Source organism: Taudactylus pleione, unplaced genomic scaffold (assembly GCF_031769625.1).
Source record: "Taudactylus pleione unplaced genomic scaffold, aTauple2 ptg000747l, whole genome shotgun sequence".
NCBI classification, from domain to species: Eukaryota; Metazoa; Chordata; class Amphibia; order Anura; family Myobatrachidae; genus Taudactylus; species Taudactylus pleione.
Window position 1 is genome coordinate 181,496 of NW_028285149.1, and position 15,501 is coordinate 196,996.

Here is a 15,501-nt window from a genome sequence, read left to right on the forward strand (position 1 = left end):
GAGGGGACATCTGCTGTTGGAAAATGGTCTTCCTCTCCTGAGAGAGACTCCTGAGAGGATACCAGTGTATCCCCATACTCGTCAGAAGATGTACCAGACTCTGAGGACTGGATGGTGTGTAAGCCTGACCTCCCTCTGGTTTTTGGCTGTACTGGCCTATCTGTTTGCCGTGATTGCTGGAAAGCTGCTGAGGATGAGGCCACATTCTGACCTGAGTGAGCATACATGTCCATCCAGGACTGATGCATAGGGGGCATAAACATATTAGGTTGCAGCTGCTGAGGGTACCCCATCATTGGTGTCGGCGTAGGGGCCTCCAACCGGTCTGCAAACTGCAACATGATCTGGGAGAAGGCAACCCAAGGAGCTTTCTGTCCAGAAGCTGGTAGGTTTGATTGCTGTAGTGACTCCTTAAAACAGTGACCAGATAATCTATCTTGTATGAAATCCTGTGGGGCCAACCCCGCCTTGCAGACCATACATGACACCAGCACGGGGGCATCAGCCACCAGTCTTTCAGTTTCTTTGGACATAACAGTATCTCTAAAGTTATAAAAAGTCTGAGTATAAATGTGACAATCGTTTCACACCCAATATATCCCACACATCTGTCATAGAGGGTTAATGAGGAGAAACAGCAGTGATAGGTTCTGACTGACAGTTATTCAGAAATAAAAAAGGCAGCATAACACACAGCAGATTTCATTGAGTCACATGCAATGGACAAAGATACACAATCAAAATCACATATATATATATATATATATATATATATATATATATATATATGCACTAAACTCTTTAGTCAACTACCAATAGCCCAGGTAGGATATAGGACCTCATTCAGAGGAGGTCGCTAGAAGCGATCGCTCTCTCTGAATGAGGACGGGCGCTTCTGTTTTTTTGGTGCGGCCTCCTGGTCACAAGCTAAGCTGTGGGTTACCACCCACAGCTTAGCTTGCGACCAGGGTGATGGTCACGATGGTGATCACCATCGCGACCATCGGGGCTTGCGACCAGACCCTAAGGTTGGGTCTGGGCACTTGCAAGCCCCAGGGAGCTTCCTGCTCTGATCGAGCAGGAAGCTCCCCACTGACATCACTGATTATGTCAGTGTGGCCACCCACAAAACGGTAGGCGTTCCTTAAGGAATGCCTCCGTTTTGGAAACCACCCCCCCCCCCAGCCCACCTACAAAAAGGGGCAAGCTGTCGATCAACAGCTCGCCCCTTTTGTAGCGAGCTCCGGAGCGAGAGAGTTTCTCTCTCGCTCCGGGGCTTGCGCTCGCGCAGTGCAGCCGCGGCGCGTGCGCAGGACCACCCATCGACCGGTTGCGAGCACATCGGTGCTTGCGACCGGGTCTGAATGACCCCCATAGAGCTCTGATCACCGCAGGAGAGGCATACAGAGAGACTGACACAACCTCCTGAGCACACAGCCACCGAGAGCACCTGAGAGTGTTCTCTGGCTGACTTGTATAGAGGGAGGCTGGGAGGAGCAACCAGGACGTGGGAAACTCGAATCTGAACCCATGTCTGGTCGGGGGAGGGGCAGCCAGGGGAAAGCATACCTCCCCTTTGCTGTATGGATCCACCTGGCACACTGACATGGCCACCGCCATCAAGCCCCTGGCTGTCAGGATCCCTCATGTCCCGGTGGTCTAGTGTTGGAGACAGTTTGCACATTGCTCCTCACAACAGCGTCCCCCGGCGAGTCTCCACTGCCGGAGGTATGGACTGCAACATTGGTTCCGCGCATCAGCGGCCGTGGTGAACCCTTACTTGCCATCCCTGATGTTTTCCGTTTGCAGTCCTGGGCTGGCTAGGCCCGCCGAAATCACCCAGTTCCATCACTGGTGTTGCTGTGCTGCGGGGGAAGACGGAGCGTCACCTGCCACTTAGCTGCCGTGGGTTCTCCCCTCGCTCAGCGCGCTACGCTGCTCAAAGAAAAACAATAAAACTTGTTTGGGACTGCTGCCACAATCCCACTGTTCAATAAGGTACCATCTCGCACCAAACAAAAAACTAGCTGCCTGTAGCCAGGGACAGGATATATATGGAGGAGGACCCAGGATATCCTAGGAGCTAAAGCTTGTTAACTGTTTGGTACCTGGATCACTCCAACCACATACCCCCAAGGTATTTTCTGTGGACCCTATGGACCCCAAAGAAGAAAGGCATTGTTAATTACCAAACTGTTCTTGGAAGGTTGGGAGAAGTTGCTCTTGGAGGTTATTTTGGTACCATTCTTTATTCATGGCTGTGTTCTTAGGCAAAATTGTGAGTGATCCCACTCCCTTGTCTGAGAATCAACCAAAACACATGAATGGTCTCAGGATGCAATTCGCCAAGGCGAATTGCCGAGGTCTTGAAAAAGAAGGGTCAACACTGCAAATATTGACTCTTTGCATAAACTTAATGTAATTGTCAATAAACGCCTTTGACACATATGAAATGCTGTAATGTTACTTCACTATACCATAGTAACATCTGACAAAAAGGTCTAAAAACACTGAAGCAGCAAACTTTGTGAAAGCCAATACTTGTGTCATTCTCATAACTTTTGGCCATGGCTGTACATCTACCCACCTGTAGGTGATGGCAAAATCTACCCACCAATACGTGATGGCGACATCTACCCATCTGTTCGTGACAGCCACATTCACACACTTATATATGACGGTCCATCAACCTTCCTGTATGTGAGCCACACCTAATCACCTATATGCAATGGTCAAATCTACCCACCTGTACGTGATGGCCACATCTACCCACCTTAATGTAAAGGCCACATTTACACACCCGTAAGTGATGGCCGCATCTTCCCATCTTATGTGATGGCCACATATAGCCAGCTGTATGTAATGGCCACATCTACTCACCGGTATGTGATAACCACAAAAAGCTACCTCTAAATGCCACATCTACCCACCTGTATGTGAGGGCCACATATAGCCAGCTGTAAGTGATGGCAATATCTACCCACCTATAAATGATGACCACATCTATCCACCTGTACATGAGGCCATCATCTACCACCTACATGTTATGGCCACATCTACCCACCTACACGTTATGGCCACATCTACCCACCTGTGCGTGATGGCCAGAACTACCCACATGTAAGTGATGGCAACATAAACCCACCTATAAATGATGGCGACATATACCCACTTGTATGTGATGGACAAATCTTCCAATCAATACGTGATGGCGACATCTACATATCTGTTCGTGATAGACACATTCACGCACTTATATATGATGGCCACATCGAGCCACCTGTATGTGATAGCCACATTAACCCACCTGTATACGATGGCCAGATCTACCCAACAGTATATGATGGCCACATCTTCCCTCCTGAGTGTGATGGCCACATATAGCCACCTGTATGTGATGGACACATCTACCCAACTGTACATGATGGCTACATCCACCCACCTGTTTGTGATGGCCAGATATAGCCACCTGTATGTGATGGCTACATCCACCCACCTGTACATGATAGCTACATCTACTTACCTCTATGAGATGGCCACATCTACTCACCTACAAGTGATGGCCACATCTACCGAACTACATCAGTGGTTCTCAAACTCGGTCCTCAGGACCCCACTCAGTTCATGTTTTCCAGGTCACCCAGCAGGAGCACAGGTGTATTCATTACTCACTGACACACTTTAAAAGATTGACAGGTGGAACTAATTATTCAAATCACATTCCGTGAGGAGACCTGGAAAACATGCTCTGTTTGGGGTCCTGATGACCGAGTTTGAGAACCTGTGAACTACGTGATAGCCATATCTACCCATCTGTGTGTGATGGCCACACCTTCCCACCTGAATGTGATGGCCACATCTACCCACCTGTACGTGATGGCCAAAACTACCCATGTGTTTTTGATGGCCGCATCTTCCCACCTGTATGTGATGGCCATACATATCCACCTGTAAATGATGGCAACATCTACTTACCTATAAATGATGGTCACCTGCTCACCATACACAGGTAACTGCAGCTGAGCTGGATCCCTAGATGGCGGTCTTCTGTCCTGTGTACATCCTGCTCACCATACACAGGCACCTGCAGCTGAGCTGGATCCCTAGATTGCGGCCTTCTGTCCTGTGTACATCCTGCTCACCATACACAGGTAACTGCAGCTGAGCTGGATCCCTAGATGGCGGCCTTCTGTCCTATGTATATCCTGCTCACCATACACAGGTAAGTGCAGGTGAGCTGGATCCCTAGATGGCGGTCTTCTGTCCTGTGTACATCCTGCTCACCATACACAGGTAACTGCAGGTGAGCTGGATCCCTAGATGGCGGCCTTCTGTCCTGTGTATATCCTGCTCACCATACACAGGTAACTGCAGCTGAGCTGGATCCCTAGATGGCGGCCTTCTGTCCTATGTATATCCTGCTCACCATACACAGGTAACTGCAGCTGAGCTGGATCCCTAGATGGCGGCCTTCTGTCCTATGTATATCCTGCTCAGCATACACAGGTAAGTGCAGGTGAGCTGGATCCCTAGATGGCGGCCTTCTGTCCTATGTATATCCTGCTCAGCATACACAGGTAAGTGCAGGTGAGCTGGATCCCTAGATGGCGGCCTTCTGTCCTGTGTATATCCTGCTCACCATACACAGGTAAGTGCAGGTGAGCTGGATCCCTAGATGGCGGCCTTCTGTCCTGTGTATATCCTGCTCACCATACACAGGTAACTGCAGCTGAGCTGGATCCCTAGATGGCGGCCTTCTGTCCTATGTATATCCTGCTCACCATACACAGGTAACTGCAGGTGAGCTGGTTCCCTAGATGGCGGCCTTCTGTCCTATGTATATCCTGCTCACCATACACAGGTAACTGCAGGTGAGCTGGATCCCTAGATGGCGGTCTTCTGTCCTATGTATATCCTGCTCAGCATACACAGGTAAGTGCAGGTGAGCTGGATCCCTAGATGGCGGTCTTCTGTCCTGTGTACATCCTGCTCACCATACACAGGTACCTGCAGGTGAGCTGGATCCCTAGATGGCGGCCTTCTGTCCTATGTACATCCTGCTCAGCATACACAGGTACCTGCAGGTGAGCTGGATCCCTAGATGGCGGTCTTCTGTCCTATGTACATCCTGCTCACCATACACAGGTACCTGCAGCCCCATTATATCTGCTCATCAGACATAAATTAATTCACATATGTAATTTATTAAAACAATGCTTGTCATGTTGGCATGTAACCATGATGTTGTGTAATAGTGGGTAGAGGCACAGGAGATCTGACCTCAGTGCAGGGGAAAAGATGGCATACTGGATTTCTACTGGAAAAGATACAACTGGGAAAAGTTACAAAGAGGAGCCAAGTTTCACATGTAGGATGGATACAAAGAGTAGAACTACATTCATTGGGACATTGGATGTGAAACTAGATTTCCAACTAACACTTTATTTGGATTGCCTCCCTACACCGCTACAGTGTCACTAAAATGTTCAGACATTATCTCAGTGAGAGGGAAGGACAGGTGGACGTTTCAATGGACCATTCACAAAATACCCATATCCTCATAGATCAAAGACAGATACTTTTCATCAACAGAAACTCCCTTTTCCAGAACCTGCGGAGACTGATCAGACTTGTGACCTGACAGTGACGTGACGCCGGTCTCTTTGTCTATAACAGGATGAGTCACAAGCCCAGGTCTGACTTGCTCAGTCTGAGGTTTGGCAGGTAGCAGCGATGGATGTGGTTTGTTTGACATTGGAAGACACGGAGTTGATTGTAGTTTGGTTGACCTACACAGAGATGGTTCAGATGGTGGTTTGGCTGTCAGTGGCAGAGGCGGTACTGACTGTGGTTTAGCTGGCAGTGGAAAGGGTGGCGTTGATTTTAGTTTAGCTTCCTTGACATTTACCGTCCCTGGTTTTTGCACCTGACTGTATACTGGTTCTGTGTTGCCGTTGTTGTTATTGCTGTTTGACTGGGTGACATGAGTGTGTACTGGTATCTTTTCAGGGTCCCCATCATTCCCTGAAAGCTTTGATAGAAGCTTTCCTTGAGGCTTTGGAGCTGGAACAGGTTTGGGACCTGCTCTATTACGAGGTTGACTGCGTGGACCCTGGAAGTTGGGTAGAGAGTAATCAGTGGTGTTTGGGTACTCAGAGCCAAGCTTTTCATCATTAGCCTGTTTTTTCCAGGCTGCAGCTTCCATACGTACTTCTGAGTATAGCAGAGGAGAGACCGTGGTTTGTGCTATGCCCTCTGGCTCATCATAGATATGCTCCTCACATCCTTCAGCAGATGTAGAAAGGCTCAGTACTTTGGAAGAGACACTTCCTCCTACTACTTCATAGCCGACCTTTTCATAGAGATCTGAATAAAGGGGGGATGCCAAGCTCAAATCTTTATTTGACCTGACATCTTTTCTAGCCACACTGTCCACAGGATCAGAGTACAGTGGATCAAAATGGGGTTTTACACCCTTGACAGAATCCTTTGGCTCCGAATACACGCCAAGCTGCTCATTATCCGCACAGTGGTGGCTTAAAGAACGGCCAACTGGAGAGCGAGGTGGAGTGTTGGATTTCCCAGGCACTGAAGCAAGAGAAGAAGGGTCAAGAAGGTGCTGGGGCTGAGTAGGTTTAACCAACGGGAGGTTGGGAAGAACTCTACTTTTCAGTGCTTTATCATCTGCATCCTTCCTTACTATCCCACTTATAGCCTGGACTTCATATCCACCAGGGTCCGATCCTAATGAGGTGTTGTCTGTGGGAGACTCTGTGTCCAGGGGGGGGAAACTTAGTCGCTTTTCTGGACCTTGCTGAGCCCGAATGGAAGATTCCACTTTCTGGAAAATCTCATGACCTTGGGATGTCTCAAATGTAAAGTTTCCAGGACCTGAGGAACATCTTCTGCCAGCTTCGAAGGAAAACATGACCTGGCAATGTAAAAGTTATGTTAGATATGCCTGCAGATGAGCGCACAAATACAAAAACAAATATGAAGACATAAAACTGCAGATACAAAAGAAATGATAGAATATTATATGATCTTACAGGCATCTGAGATACTGACATATCCGAGCGCACAATTCCTCCCTCTCCTGCATCTTTATGATTAAAAAGCAGTAGCAACGGTCTCCCCTTATCTACCCTCAATCATTATTAATGTAATTATCCTGGAATGGGGCTAATATTGGGAATGATGGATAATTGATTTTAGGGTTTACGGTCACTAAGCACATACAGGGGTGACTGAGTCAGATGCATCTGGGAAAATGGAACATATGTATTCCAGCGTCTAGTATTGCCTAAGCGACGCCAAAACTGACATCACTTCCGATCAACTCCAGAGGTATCCGCGGGAATACTGGTGATTGCGGTATCGCCTAGGTAGCGACGAAACAAGAAGGAGCATGCGTTCCACAGGTGGCACGCACGCCAGACTGTCCAACAAATTATCTACATATATGGGGAGATAAAGGTAAAATAAAAATGTAAGTTTTATATAGGGAACACATGTAATGTAGATGAATTACTGGGAGTGCCTGAAAGGGATTTTTTGATGTTTATATACGTTATTGGAGTGTGGACAGCAGGGACCAATGAGAAGGGACATAAGAGTATATAAAGGAGAAGAGTCCACCAGGGGTATACACCTTGATAAAGGCTATATGAAAGCCGAAACACATTGGTGGATAAGGAGGAACAGCGATCCGGGTGGAGGGAGTGAGGGGCGGCTGTGCTTGCACATAACCGGAAGTGCTCCAAACACCTATACTCGGGAGGTAGTTGGAAAAACCTCAGATATGTGCATTTGGGTGTGAGATATCTGCACGCCCCTCAATATGGTACACTGCTCTGTGTGTTACTTTGGGGCAAAGATTTTAATGAATTTTATGAATAAATAAACAATATCAGTGCTCTCCCCAGGAATTTTTTCCAGCTGGGTGGCATCAAGAAGTAGCCGGGTGTGGGCCTTCGCAATTATGCGCGCCGGGAAAAACGAGATATGGTAAGAACTTACCTTTGTTATCTCTGTTTCTACGAAGTCCATAGGGTCCACAGGGTTGACCTTGGGGTATAGCTGGATCTGGATCCATGGGCACCATGCAGTTAAAGCTTTAGCTGCTCCCAGGATGCACTTGGGTCCGTCATCCTCTATACCCCGCCCCCGAGCCACAGCACCTCAGTTGGTAAGCAGCCAAGGCCGGAGGAGGAGACTAAACAGAGAGAAGGAAGACTGGAACACACAAGAAACCATACTCACAGAAATGGGAGATGGAAAACCGGTGACCAGCCACACAGCCCATTTGAAGCCAGGTGCGTCAGGGCGGGCGCCCTGTGGACCCTATGGACTTCGTAGAAACAGAGATAACAAAGGTAAGTTCTTACCATATCTCTTGTTTTCTACTTCAGGGTCCATAGGGGGTCCACAGGGTTGACCTTGGGGATGTCCCAAAGCAGTTCAACTAAGGGCGGGGACGCTCCTGTGCTGAAAGGAGCACCCGGCGCCCAAAGGATGCATCCTGAGAGACGAAGGTGTCAAACGCATAGAACCTCAAAAACGTTTGAATTGAAGACCAAGTGGCCGCCTTACACAGCTGAACAGCAGAAGCACCACGTCTAGCAGCCCAAGAGGGACCCACAGAACGAGTGGAATGAGCCTTAACAGAGGCTGGCACAGGTAAACCCTCCTGTGCATAAGCCTCACAAATAACGGAACAAAGCCAACGGGCTAACGTTTGTTTGTTGGCAGGCCAACCCCTCTTGTGGAAACCAAAGAGGATAAACAAGGAATCAGACTTCCTAACCGAAGCCGTCCGGTCCACATAGATTCTAAGCGCCCGGACCACATCTAAGGAAGTCTCACCAGCTGAAAGATCAGGGGACTGAAAAGCTGGCACAACAAGTTCCTGATTAATGTGGAACTTCGAGACTACTTTGGGCAAAAACTCAGGACGAGTGCAGAGCACCGCTCTGTCCTGGTGAAAAATCAGGAAAGGAGGGCAACAGGAAAGCGCCCCCAATTCAGACACCCTCCTGGCCGAAGCAATTGTCTTAAATGTCAGCCACTTGAGCTCCACCGACTCAAGAGGCTCAAACGGAGGACCCTGCAGGACCCGTAGAACCACCGCCAAGTCCCAAGGAGGCACAAAAGGAGGCTGGATCCTGAGAACACCTTGGAAAAAGGTGTGAACATCCGGCAGTATTGCAATCCGCCGTTGAAACCACACGGACAAGGCGGACACATGAACCTTCAGAGATGCAAGGCGTAAGCCGAGGTCCAATCCTGATTGAAGAAATTCCAAGATCCTAGAAACTCGGAACACCTGAGGATCATAATGTCTGGACTCACACCACTGAAAGTAAGTGTGCCACACCCTGTGATAAATCCGTGCTGAAGCAGGCTTGCGGGCCCTGAGCATGGTACCAATAACCGAACTGGAGAAGCCCCGAGACCTCAAGACGGCTGTCTCAAGAGCCACGCCATCAAAGACAGCCGACCCAGATCTGGGTAAATGCAGGGCCCTTGAGACAACAGGTCCCGACGCTGAGGAAGAAGGTACGGAGCGTCGATGGAGAGGCTCCTGAAATCGGAGTACCAAGGACATCTGGGCCACGCCGGAGCCACCAGCACGAGCGTGCCGCCGTCCTGCTTAAATTTCCGCAGAACCCGAGGAAGTAGGGATATCGGAGGAAACAGATACGCCAGGTGAAACGTCCATTTCACCGACAGCGCGTCCACCAGACTTGCGCCTGCGTCTCTTGTCCTTGACCCGTAAACGGGCAACTTGTGATTGTGATGGGAGGCCATCAAGTCCAGCTGCGGCAGTCCCCACCTGTCCCGAGTAACTGAAACACCTCTGGGTGAAGCGACCATTCCCCGGGATGCACGTCATGACGGCTGAGGAAGTCTGCTTCCCAATTGAGGATTCCGGGGATGAAGACCGCCGAGATCGCTGGAATGTGACACTCCACCCAAGTCAGGATGCGAGACACCTCCGACATCGCTGCCCGACTGCGAGTTCCTCCTTGGTGGTTGATATATGCCACCATGGTGGCGTTGTCGGACTGCACCTGTACCGCCCTTCCGTGAAGAGCGGGACCGGACGACTGCAGGGCCCTGTATACTGCCCGCAGTTCCAGGATGTTGATGGGGAGAAGTGCTTCTTCCGCAGACCAACGACCCTGGAGAGACAATGAGCCGGTCACTGCCCCCCAACCCCGGAGACTGGCATCCGTCGTGAGCAGGACCCTGTCCGGGATCCAAAAGGGGCGCCCTCGACCAGATGAGCTGTCTGAAGCCACCAAGCCAAAGATTGCCGAACATCCGGATACAACACTAGCACCTGAGAGCGGGGCCGGTGAGGTAACCCGTTCCATTCCGATAGAGGCCGGGAATGGAACTGGGCAAATTCCACCATGTCGAATGTCGACACCATGGACCCCAGAACTCTCATAGCCGAATGGACCGACAGGCGGCAACTGCTCAGGCAACTGCGTATCCGCAGCTGTAGGGAGGCGACCTTCTCCGGAGTCAGGAAGATCATTTGCTGACACGAATCCAGCAGGGCTCCCAAATGAACCATCCGCTGTGATGGAATCAGGGAGGACTTTTTCCAGTTTATCAACCACCTGTGTGCTTGCAGGCAAGCGATCGTCAGGTGGAGATGTTGAAGCAGTACCTCCGGGGAGCTTGCCAGCAACAGGAGGTCGTCCAGATACGGCAGCAGCCGTACATTCTGGTTCCGAAGATTTGCGGCCATGACCGCCATAATCTTCGTGAACACCCTCAGTGCCGTGGAGAGACCAAAGGGTAGCGCCCGGAACTGATAGTGGTGCTGAAGGATAGCGAACCTCAGATACCGGTGTGAAGGTGCTATCGCAACATGGAGGTAGGCGTCCTGGATATCCAGGGACACCATGTAATCCCCCCGGTTCCATCGCCAGAATGATGGAACGTAACGTTTCCATCCTGAACTTGGGAACTCTGAGGAATTTGTTCAAAGACTTCAAGTTGAGGATAGGGCGATGAGATCCATTGGGTTTCTGCACCAGAAACAGAGACGAATTATACCCCATCCCTCGTTGTGATTGAGGAACGGGAACAATGACCCCTGCTTTCAGCAAGGACTCTATAGCCTCCTGGATCTGTAACGCCTTGGTCTTGTCCTGAGAAGGACTCATGCAGAAAAACTGGTGGGACGGTCTGTGCCGAAAAGACAGGGTGTACCCCTGGGAGACCACTTCTCGAACGCAGGCATCCGTGGTGGTATTGTGCCAGCACTGGGCAAATAGAAGAAGTCGGCCTCCCACTCTGAGGTCCCCCATCAGGCCACAGGTTTATCTTCCTGCTTGGAAGAAGGGTGCCGAGCACTCCAGGCGTGCTTCTTGGGTTTAGAGGCAGTCTTACTCGCCGTTTGTCTAGGGAAGGACTGACCTTTTGCCTTACCCTGAACCCGAAAGGAACGAAAAGCCGAACTCCGAACCTTAGCAGGCAGTGCCGCCGAAGGGAGGAAAGCCGACTTGGATTTAGCCAGGGTATCCACTATTTTGTCCAAGTCCGGACCAAATAGTAATTCCCCATTGAAAGGTAAGGCCTCCAGGCCTTTCTTTGAATCAGAGTCCGCTCTCCAGGACCGCAACCATAAGGATTGGTGGGCAGACACCGCTGCAGCCGATACCCGCGAAGTCAGCAGACTAGCATCTAAAGAGGCTTCCCCAATGTAAGAAGCAGCGTCCCTCATCTGTCCCAACAACGCCCTCTGGACATCCGGAGCGTCGTCCGGGAAGGTATCTTCCAATGCATTGGCCCACCCCTCAATGGCCTTGGCCACCCAGGAGATGGCCATGGACGGTCGGGCCACCACCCCGGAGAGGGAGTAAATAGACTTTAAGCAAGTCTCAACTTTCCTGTCCGTGGGATCCTTCAGCGAGGATATAGACGTAATGGTAAGGTAGCGCCCCGAGTTAAACGGGTGACATGGGAATCCACCGCCGGTGGAGTTTCCCCATTTTTTACAATGTGCCTCAGGGAAGGGATAATTAGAAGCCAACCACTTCTGAGGAAGGAATCTCTTACTGGGCGCCTGCCAAGCTACCGCCATATGATCCGTCAACTGATCCGACAGGGGAAACACCGCAGAAGCCACCTAAGTTTTTTTGAAACTAGGATACTTCGACTTAGGAACAGGTGCCTCATCCTCTATAAATAGAATGGCTCGCACCGCCCTAACCAGTGCTCGCACATGAATGGACGGCTTGGTATCCATTTCCTGGACCGAGGCGTCCGAGTCAGTGTCATCAGGGACCTCCCCATCATCTGAGGATCCCTCTGAGTCCGACACCTGAGCCGCCCGTGCCATGAGTGGGCGTTTTGAAACCCTAGAAGGCATGTCAGTCTGCAACATGGACTGAAAAGCCGAGGATGCGGCCGCCAAATTTTGCACGGAGTTGGAGAGCACATCCACCCAGGGTGGAGGAGTCGCCATAGGGGCCTGAAAAGGTACCACAGGCTGCTGCGGCACAGGGGAAGCCTGTATATACATAGGCAACCCCGCATAGGGACCCACTGACTAAGACCCAGGAGGACTCCGCAATAACTGCGGGACACCCGGGGAATGGGGGATGGTCGGCTGGGGTAACGCCCTAGTAGGGAGAGCAGTCGGGACCGACAGACGGCCCGCAATAGACACCAGCACTTGAGAAAACATCGCCCACGGTGGTTCCTGCGTCAGAGAAGGTCTGGATGGGCCAGGAGCCACCTGGCATCGACTACACAGGCCATCCTGTGACAAATCCTCCCTATCTACTCCTGCAGAACAGCGTCCGCAGGAGGCCAACACCGGAGCCACTGAGCGCTCAACCTCCTCGTCTGACATGACAGAATATATTATATAGTCAAAAAATATATCTGGCAACAGGGCAGAAGTAAACGCACTCACCGGTGTGCTGAACAACAGCCCACAATATGGCACTGTGTAGCACACAACTGTATGTGACGAACCTCACAAATACGTGATCTATATAAGTGAGGTCAGTAGAAACGCCCCTCCCCCACACACCTGTAGGGCTGTAGGAGAAGGAAAGGGATAGGTATAGGCTGACAGTAAGTAGAAATTAGCACAGACAGGCAGCACTAGCACAAGTCACATACCATGCAGGAAGATATACTCACTGCACCTTTCCACTACAATCAACCTCCCAGATTCAGTGTCTGGGAGGGCTATAGTGCTGTGTACACTGTCCTTAAATCAGGGGAGAGGTACACAGGGTGCTCCCTGAGATCTGCGTTGCACAGAGAAAATGGCCGCCAGAGACCTCAGAGGAGGAGTGGCCGAAGAGTCTGCTGCTCAGCGAGGCCAGACTGCGTGCTGAAAGGCGCACTGAGCTGACTGGAGGAGCCGCAAGACAGGGAAGGCTTCCTCCCCTGGCTAGCCTATTAACCCCAGGGCTTGCCGGCTTCCCGCTTGCCAATATATCCCTGGTGGTCTAGTGGTCCCACGGGGTAATCCTCCTCAGAGGGGGAGCCTGCCGCCACCGCTAGCAGCCCCCGGTCTGTCCCCTAGAACCGGGGGCAAAGGACTGCATTTGCAGGCAACGCCCACGAGCCGCCGCTAATCGGTGACTCGCGGCTTACCTTATCCCCGGCGACTCCAGCAGCAGTCCAGGGAGGTACCCAGAGTCCGGCTAGTACGGAGTCTGGCCCCCCCCGCCGCGATCCCCAGTGCAGTACTGGCGTCGCGGCGCCAGCGGGGAAGGAGAGCGGCAGCGTGGGCGTCTGCATAGACAGCCCGTCGCTGCCACACTAGAGAGCCTCTGTGTAAAAAATCTAACAGGCTCTTTTTTTTTTTTTAAATAAAAAGCTTTTGGGGGCTGCTCCTGCAGCCCCCCCTGCGCAGGTGACCCGACTCCGGCCGGGCACCAACTCAAACTGAGGTGCTGTGGCTCGGGGGCGGGATATAGAGGATGGACCCAAGTGCATCCTGGGAGCAGCTAAAGCTTTAACTGCGTGGTGCCCATGGATCCAGATCCAGCTATACCCAAAGGTCAACCCTGTGGACCCCCTATGGACCCTGAAGGAGAAAGGGGTATCTCCCTTACCAATCCAGCCCGACAGGTCTCAGGCTGCTCCCCCACTGGCTCTCAGTCAAAAGTGCCCTTTATACAGTGCCCCCTGTATTTGTGCCCTTTATACAGTGCCCCCTGTATTTGAGCCCTTTATACAGTGCCCCCTGTATTTGTGCCCTTTATACAGTGCCCCCTGTATTTGTGCCCTTTATACAGTGCCCCCTGTATTTGTGCCCTTTATACAGTGCCCCTTGTATTTGTGCCCTTTATACAGTGCCCCTTGTATTTGTGCCCTTTATACAGTGCCCCCTGTATTTGTGCCCTTTATACAGTGCCCCCTGTATTTGTGCCCTTTATACAGTGCCCCCTGTATTTGTGCCCTTTATACAGTGCCCCCTGTATTTGTGCCCTTTATACAGTGCCCCTTGTATTTGTGCCCTTTATACAGTGCCCCCTGTATTTGTGCCCTTTATACAGTGCCCCCTGTATTTGTGCCCTTTATACAGTGCCCCCTGTATTTGTGCCCTTTATACAGTGCCCCTTGTATTTGTGCCCTTTATACAGTGCCCCCTGTATTTGTGCCCTTTATACAGTGCCCCCTGTATTTGTGCCCTTTATACAGTGCCCCCTGTATTTGTGCCCTTTATACAGTGCCCCCTGTATTTGTGCCCTTTATACAGTGCCCCTTGTATTTGTGCCCTTTATACAGTGCCCCCTGTATTTGTGCCCTTTATACAGTGCCCCTTGTATTTGTGCCCTTTATACAGTGCCCCTTGTATTTGTGCCCTTTATACAGTGCCCCTTGTATTTGTGCCCTTTATACAGTGCCCCTTGTATTTGTGCACTTTATACAGTGCCCCCTGTATTTGTGTCCATTATACAGTGCCCCCTGTATTTGTGCCCTTTATACAGTGCTCCCTGTATTTGTGCCCTTTATACAGTGCCCCCTGTATTTGTGCCCTTTATACAGTGCCCCTTAGGCAGTGCCCCCTGTATTTGTGCCCTTTATACAGTGCCCCCTGTATTTGGGCCCTTTATACAGTGCCCCTTGTATTTGTGCCCTTTATACAGTGCCCCCTGTATTTGTGCCCTTTATACAGTGCCCCTTGTATTTGTGCCCTTTATACAGTGCCCCCTGTATTTGTGCCCTTTATACAGTGCCCCCTGTATTTGTGCCCTTTATACAGTGCCCCCTGTATTTGTGCCCTTTATACAGTGCCCCCTGTATTTGTGCCCTTTATACAGTGCCCCTTAGGCAGTGCCCCCAGACTGGTCCCAGCCCCAGAACTTACCTTAACTTGCTCGCCGCTCGCGCTCCCACTGCCTCGCTCTGACTGGATCTCACTAGATGCAGTAGGCACGCAGGGCAGGCTCCTCGCTTCAGAGGCAAGCGCTCCCAGTCATGACGTCACCCGCGCACTGCATCACTGGGAGC

General features: G+C 51.0%; 1 protein-coding gene across 3 annotated transcripts in view; it reads right to left on the reverse strand.

The window, feature by feature from the left end:
* Positions 1–5,199: 5,199 nt before the first annotated feature.
* LOC148477101 (docking protein 1-like) overlaps positions 5,200–15,501 on the reverse strand; it is a 510,241-nt gene continuing 499,939 nt past the window's right edge. For all 3 annotated transcript variants that reach the window (XM_088457210.1, XM_088457211.1, XM_088457212.1), the window contains one exon: positions 5,200–6,931. In XM_088457210.1, coding sequence (XP_088313336.1) covers positions 5,540–6,931 — 1,392 coding nt within the window. In that variant the 3' untranslated portion in view covers positions 5,200–5,539. The remainder of the gene's footprint in view (positions 6,932–15,501) is intronic.